At 42.3% G+C, this 8201-nt stretch overlaps 1 protein-coding gene across 4 annotated transcripts in view; it reads right to left on the bottom strand.

Moving 5' to 3' along the window:
- tll1 (tolloid-like 1) overlaps window positions 1-5275 on the bottom strand; it is a 48188-nt gene extending 42913 nt beyond the window's left edge. Inside the window, exons 1-2 of one of the 4 annotated variants that reach the window (XM_020620783.1) lie at window positions 5130-5275; window positions 3392-3854 (exon numbers count right to left, since the gene is read on the bottom strand). In XM_020620783.1, the coding sequence (XP_020476439.1) occupies window positions 3392-3572 (181 nt within the window). In that variant the 5' untranslated portion in view covers window positions 3573-3854; window positions 5130-5275. Of the gene's footprint in view, window positions 1-3391; window positions 3970-5129 lie in introns of those variants that run through there. The other 3 variants (XM_020620785.1, XM_020620786.1, XM_020620784.1) reach the window with 3 other exon arrangements.
- Between the last annotated feature and the right edge of the window lie 2926 nt (window positions 5276-8201).

Here is an 8201-nt window from a genome sequence, read left to right as displayed (position 1 = left end):
TGTCTACCAGCGCGGGACTCGGAGGAGATAAGCAGACAGCCAAATATTCCCGTTGTGTTTTCCCAGCAAAAACAGGAGACGGAATACCAACCACTCAGACTGATGCCACAGGGTCAGGCCTGGAATGAGCCGCGCTTCCACATCTTACAAGCTGCACACACACAGACAGACACGGCTGCCAGCTCTTTCCACACTGAAGACAGAATTTGTTGATAATAAGGATGCACTTAATAATTGTTCTCTTGTCAATTTATCTGTTGATCTGTTTTTTAATCGAGCTATTAATCACTTTTTCTATCATATTTCAGAAGGCAGCGAAAATGCCTATTGTGTGAGTGCACATAAGACACACTAAATGTATGGATTTGTTCACATGTAGGTAAATGTAGACTGACTGATGCAACTGTGTGTGTATATTTGTGTATGTATGTAGATGTTAGAGGTTCATGTGTTGATCAGAATCAGAATCAGTGTTATTGGCCAGGTGTGACGGACACACAAGGAATTTGACTCAGGTACATCGGCTCTCAATGTGCAAGCAGTAAACCAGCATAAGGCTGTGTAATATAACAAAATAGCAGTATTAACATCAACAAACAGTGCAAACAATGCAGTAAAAGCAGTATAAACAGACAGTAAACAATGGAGACAAAGGACTGTTCATTGTTCATTGATCTGTATACATTTAATCAATATGTATGAAGTGAGCTATTGTGCAACTATACAATATGTGAATTATGTAAATGCGATAAAAGAAAAATGATTAGCCTCAAAAAATAAAATTCCCATTATATATTTCCAATTTAATTTGCTTGTTTTGACCTAGCAACAGCCCAGAATACAAAGGTCTTCAAAGTGGAATGTTGTGTTATCAGTAAAAAAAATTATTTTATTTTTTTTTGGCTTAATAGCATAAGCAATTACTTCATTATCAAACTGACTGTTGGTTAACTGCTCCTTCCAATGTCAAGAAAGGACTTAAATGTATCATGTAAGTCAACCTGAACAATTACTTTAAGTCCTGCAAGTCAGAAAAATGCAGAAAAAAACCCTGTGATTTGGCTGAAAGCTCCGTGCCAGCTGCTAAATGGACCCGAAGGTCCACTTGGTTTGAAAATGTTTCAACGTAAGAGAAACATCTGCAAATGTCCTGAGATGTATGCCTCCATTAAAAGAGGAGTAAAATAAAGAGTGCTGGAAAAAAAGATTTTGAAATGTGTCCGGTACGAGCATGCATGATGTTTAGTAGCCAGAGCAAATATCCATACAGCCAGTTAAGGATGGTTGTTTGTAAAAGTGTGGACCACACTCAAGCCGTCCAACTGGCTGACATTTGATTTGCATTTATTCTGAACAGAACATACCATTTAACACTGATGCTCAGGTAGGGACTTTGCCATACTGGCCCCCTTCCCTCTCAGTTTCCACCCATCATTAGTTGCTCTCTACTCTCTAAAATAGCCAGTAAAGACAAAACAGTACCTTAAAAATAACATTAAAAGATTATGTAACATGTGCACAGATTTTACTAAAAATGAAAAAACAAACGTATCAGTTATGGAGCACTTTTGGAAACAGGTTACGCATGTGTGCACATTTGCTGTGAGTATAAGTATATTCTTTATGTATACTGATATTTAGACATCGCCTGTTTCCTCACTAAGTTATTTTAACCTAGAGAATTTGCTCAGTTATTCAAACTTATGTAGACTCACTGTCTCCCTGTAACCAGCTGGGCTTTCATCCAAAAACACACACATGCATGTGTGCACACTTCTTAGTAAGTTCTTAGCATAACTAAAAGCCACAAAGTCATGGAACTGCAGTATCAATGTTAAATGACAGAAACAGAAATTAATCTAACATGCACATAAACAAACACACACACAATGGCCAGGGTTGCCAGGTTTGTGTATTTGGAATGTGAGGAATGCAGGTCAGTCAGTTTTCATCAGACCAGTGTGTCATCGCAGTCAACATTAAGGTCGCAAAGTGCCGTTAAAACACACATGCACATACGTATATGGAAGGCAGATGGGGTGTAACCAAAACAAGAATCTGGACTTAAGAAAATGCTTATTGGTCCTATAACACGACAGTGTCTCTCAACTTTGCACAAACAGCAGGAAAGGTGGTAGCAATGTATGAAAACAGTGAATGGGTTTAAAGGGAAGGGAGGGGAGAGACCGAGATTCCTCTGCTTGCTCTTGAGCAATGATGCCAATGTAGGAGGGTTGACATGCAACAACAACCCTTAGTGGTCAATGAACTTTGCTACACGATACAAACGAAGCCTGGTGAGGTTGAAACTGAAGACAGACACATCTGTACACCTGAACACGCAAAACCACAAACACAGAGCACAAGACAATAGTAGACTGAGAGGAGACAAGTGAGCCTTGATACTGATACTTTAGTATCAACCAAGCTGTGTCCGTATCAATACTTTTTTTGCTACAGACACTGTATATTGTATGTTGTATCAAAAACTGCTCACTATGTTTATTTAGGTTTGTTTGGAGATCATCTTTTCCCAGGCATGAGCAAGACACGCGGTGCGCCTGATTGTTTCACATCAGGATAAAACCAGGTTTACGCAGCCCTAGGCAGACAAGAATTAACATAAGCATATACATAGCACATACTGTACATACTAAAAAGAAATAAGGAATAGAAGGTTACTTCAACACAGTGTAAAATCTGAATCACAACGCTTTCTGTCAAAACAAGCTCATTTGGGTGCTGTGCACAAAGTTGTCATGCATAACACACACTCAGAAGATAAAACATTTTTCGACATATACAAAGTCACTTAGGACAATTTGCTGACGCGATGGACGATATAACCCTGTTCCACAGCAGCTCCCAGCCTGTCATTAAATGTCTTACAGTTTGTTTTCAGTGTGAGAGTGTGTGGCACCAGGGATAACATGTTTTGATATATATGAGTCCAGTTGTTTCTCATCTTTGTTGATGGCTGATTTAACCTCTGGACAAATGACACACTCAAACTAGCATATATTTTCTGTGAGTGTACATTTTTGCCATGATTACAGCCAAAATGTCGCCTACAGGTGATGCATGCACTGAGTGTGTGCCCTTGGAGTGAAAGGTGCACCTCCAGGAGAAAACGGGCTTAACAAGACCGTCACCGGACTGCACGTGGCATCCACCAGGATCACCGTGGACAGTGACTTATGGGTGATGACAGAAGGGGAGTAGAGGGGCATCTGGATCAGTGCGCACGCACACATGCACACAGACGCGCTGTCATCTCTCATACACACAAACACGTGCAGCCTAAGAGGGTAGGATCACTGGGAACCAGATGCGCTGAAATACTTATTGTCTCATGTTGTTATATAATTAAAAAAGAGTAAACAGAGCTCACCAGCTTTGCATGGGTCTTTGTAGTCAATGTTCTCCGCTCTCTCCTCTTCATAATAATAATAGTCTGACTCTTCGTAGTCGAAGCAGTTACAAATAGTCACTTTTCCCCAAAAAGTCAAGCCGGCAAGCATCAACGTGATCCAGCGCATCTTAGCGTCCAGTGCCAAGGGCACTCGGTCCATCTGAAGACTGAAATAAACGAATAAAGGCCTCTGGTCGTCTCCTCCGCTCTTAGGAGATGGTCAATCCACTCTCCAGAGAAAGCATCGGCGGTAGGATTTTAGCGGGTCATTGCGATGACTGGTATTGTCGTGGATACTGTATGCTTCTCTAAGTTACTGTTCCCGGTTCTCCTCCATGGTAAAGTACACCGGGGTATAAATCTGTCCTCCCGGGATCTCTCAGTTAGCGTAGTGCGCTGAGGGGCTCCGCTGTGCTCCACTGTGGCTTCGCAGGTGAGACTACTGTGGGGAAAATAAGAGAGAGAAGCGGTGAGGGAATCAGGACTGGATGGTTTCGGAGCGTAAAGACGCACGGCGTGTGTCCTGCTCACTAAGAAACATCCGACTCGCGAATTCCCAACCAGCACGGTAATCACAGTTATCTCGCGTAGTGCAACCTCTCTCTCTCTCTCTCTCTTTCTCTCTCTCTCTCTCTCTCTCTCTCTCTCGCGCGTGTCCGGTAGTGGAAGCTCACAACCAGAATCAACGCACCGCCTAAACACACAAACACACACATACAGTCACACTGCTACGACCCAAGTAGTGCAGAACCAAAACTTTCTCTCCTTTTGTCGCTATTCACTGAGCACTTGAAGACGTTTCCGTGTGCAAAGACTGTCTCTCATTCTCTCTTACACACACACACACACACGCGCGCGCATACACGACATCTCCCAGAAGATGCTAGTGAGTTACTTCAGAGGCGCATTTCTCATCCCTGCGCGGTGTCATTGGAGGAAGCCGTATAGATCATTAAAGGTTGTTGGACCTCAGCTCCCATGGATCTGTTAAAGAAAGTGAAGTTACCCCAACCCGCGCCTCGGGTCTCCACGTTTTACACCATCCCCTTAGCAGTATATCGAGATTTAGGCGGGTATACTGGCTTTCCTGTGTACAGCCTCGCTATAGGCTACACTGTAAGGTGGTAGAGAAATAGAGACTAAATGAGCAACGGCACTCAGTCATCACGAGGCCCAACATAGCCTGCGAGTGTTTGTGGAATGCTGAAAACAATTAACCCCTGATCAATTACCCAAAACCAGCACCTTTTGACAATTCTGAGCTTTATTTCTAATGACTGATTTTGTTCATGGTTGTTTGTTTTTCTGTAAACTCAGCTCTTCCAGTTGAAATGTTAACAGTGCGTTCTCTTTCCAATTGTACCATCGACCTGTTAATAACAGATGAGTGAACGGAGTATGGCTCATGGTCCGCTGCATCCCTGACACCGCACGCACAGTAAAGGAACTCCTACCGTGTGCGCAGCCACAGAACGTTTTAAATTAAACAAGATATAATTTACAGTCAGTTTAATTTGGCGCTTTTCCATCATTTTGCGCGAGCGTAAAGTTGTCAACAACCACTCATAATATACCAAGCGCATCCTATACGCACACACACGAAAGGCACAAGCAGTAAAAATAAAAGCGCGGCAGACAAGCTGTGCAGCCCGTGAACACCTTGTTGATGCAAATCCTCCTGAGAGGAGCTCTCCCTACGTCTACCTGCTGCGTTTACCTGCCCGGGGTGCATCGGTTTGTTGTGCCATGACGAAGGGACCTATCATTCTTCAAATGCAGGGATCATCTCAGGAGTCTCATGGTGCCATACGGTACTGGTATCTCCGAATGTTACAGGACATTACAGGAGCTCTGTCTCTGCTGCTCCGGTATAATGGTAGCGGCTCGCTGACGTCCCTCTATCAATCCAGCCGCAAGCTGTTCACCATAGGCCTCAGGGCATGGACACAAATCCCCTGGAAGTACACGCACACACACACAGTTTGTAAATTGTAGGTCAACACTCCTGATTTTTGTCCCCAGAATAGGTGACAACCTGAACCTTTAACAAGATGAAAGTAGCATCTACAATTCTCAGATCAGTAGGTTGACATTGTTCAAAATAGAGTTGATACCAATCAGAAAACATTAATGCAGACTAAATGGTTTTGTAAGGCTTTGCCACAGTAGCATAAGCATGATAACTGCTAAGCTGGTAGGCTATAATGTCTACCATGTTCATTTAGCATGGTAACATTTGATAATTAGCACAAAACACAAAGAATAGTTTATGCTGGAGGGAATTCCCCCCTGGTTTTTTCATAAACCACAGTACTGGACAAAATAAATATGTTACCTGATGGTGGTGCTAAATAAAAAGCCAGGGAATCTCCAAACTTGTTTCTATTCATCCTGAGGTGGGTAGGAATGTCTACCAAATTTCATGGCAATCTATTACTTAGTCAAGTGACATATCACTCAAAACCATAAATGTCAACCTCATGGTGGTGCTAGAGGAAAGGTCCGGGAATAATGAATAATTAAGAATCATCTGGGAACCATGAAACTCCATGCTAAATCTATGGGATAATTTTCCTGAATAAATGAAGTGTTTGACCAGATGGTGGAACTAGAGGAGAAGCCAGGGGAGGACCTAGTGTGTGGGATTCATCTTCTGGTCAACAGAAATGTATGTCTACACAAGTTCATGAAAATTCTTTAGTTGTTAAAATATTTCAGTCTCCAAAATGGCAGACAGACAACTCCCAGGCATTGCCACCCCTAGAGCCACGCACCTTCAGTATGGTCAAAAAGGTTCTTCAAGAACAGTGAGCTTTTAAATATTAGGAAAACAGCATTACTGCTAATTGACAGGAACAAGACCAGCAAATTTATTTTAAAAGCTGGTTGGATAATTAGATTTATTCCTGATGTATTAGAAGAGGTTTTGGGGGAAAGAACCAGGCAGAGAGTTCCAACCATACTTCAGACTGAAGGTTATCCTGAATTGTGTTGTCTACTAATTGTATGGCGCGTCTGCTGAACAACCAAGACACTTCACAAAACAACTGAGGAAGTTGCTTTAAAAGATGTGGGTAAGAATTCTTAACATAATTTGTAGATGGATCACTTATGATCCGCCTTTTATCAACTGATCATTGATGTAGCTCAGGTGGGATGCTAAACTGCACCAATATCCTCTTGAAATATATGTTATCGGTGTGTTAGTGTGTTGCTACTGTTGCGACAATAGGCTACATCTGATATGTCTCCTGTTGTTTATCACTGAGCATGGGCGTCCAAACAGGTTGACTCTGTGGAGACATAAGTTTTTAAAACTAAATAAACCAAAACTTACAGTACTGTATGGAACACCTCCTTACAACACTGTGTGTGTGTGTGTGTGTGTGTGTGTGTGTGTGTGTGTGGTCTGGATTCCTCTCCTGGGTTACTGCTAATTAACACTGGGGAAGGCAATGACTGGCATTTGGGCCTTTCCAACTTTCCTGTACCTCTGTATGGTTGCCATCTAGCCAATCTATTCAGCAAAATGCTTCCTTCTTAAATTGGATGCAGCTATTGAGATTAATGCTGTGTACAGGTATGTGCGTCCCTATTTAAAGTATTTATCGATCAGTGTGTCTCTGAAACTCTGTGAAAGTACCTCACCAGCATTCTGACCCAGCACACTGACCACCACCTCTCCCCTCCTTGAAACTGCACACACACACACACACATTAGTATTGCAATCTTTGTGAGGACATTCATTGACAATGTATTCCTTAGCCTTGTACTCTAACCTCAAGCATCCAACTAAACGCCTAACATTCAACCCTTCCTCTAACCTAAACCTAATTCTACCCTTAAACTTAAAAACCAAGTCTGAGCTCTGAAACAACCCTTTGAGGAGGCGTGAGAAAGTGAGGACCAGGCAAAATGTCCTCAGGCCAATGGTATAACACTCAAACAGGTCCCCATACTGCTGGCAATATACTCTAGGTACACACACATCAGGAGGAACGTGCAATCTGAGCAGCAGCCCCTTGAGACTTCCCAAGTGCTGTGCACTGCAGGTATTGGAGCACGACTTTTAGCTTTGCTTTTCGCAAGCACACTTTGCCATCAATTCTATATGCAGAACTACTTGTAAGTACTTGTTTAACTTTAAAGTAGTGTCAAAGGGAAATGAAACACAAAAAGAGGCAGGACATTAGATCTCCCCAGTAAACTGGTGAATTTAAGTCCAGTGAGGCAACTATAAAAAGTGCTTTCATAGCAGTTAAGTGATTAAGGTAAAAAATCCTGCACACTGTTGATCATTTGCAAAGGAAGGTGGATGAAGACACAGCTTAAATGATAAGAATACCTGAGGTAAGAAAAATAAGAAAATAATATGTTTTCTCTCAGGCCTGCTGACTGTCAGAGTGTCTTAAGTATGAAATTCCCCCAGAGGGAGCAAAGAGGTGGCCAGAGACATCCATCACCTTTTGGCTAAAATACCACAGGAAGACAGTCTGCTGACACCACAGCAAAGCACAACAGAGTACGATAATGCGTGGATATTGTTTAGTGGCTCCAACAATACGGACAACAACATGGAGGTCAATTTCTCTGCTTTAAAGCAACTACGAACTTTAAAGTAACTTAAGGTAAAGTTTATGGCCATTATCAAGCCTTTTTCTTTTAACTTTTAGGTTCGACTGTACTGTAGCGCATACGCACCACACACACACACACACACACACTCCTGAATACTCATTTAAGCTACTGTATGTGAAGTAGTCTCTCCTTATGTAAACAGAAAGCGTG

Source organism: Monopterus albus, unplaced genomic scaffold, assembly GCF_001952655.1.
Source record: "Monopterus albus unplaced genomic scaffold, M_albus_1.0 scaffold247.1, whole genome shotgun sequence".
Lineage (NCBI taxonomy): Eukaryota > Metazoa > Chordata > Actinopteri > Synbranchiformes > Synbranchidae > Monopterus > Monopterus albus.
Note: the sequence above shows the minus strand (reverse complement) of the source record. Positions and strands in the feature narration are given on the sequence as shown.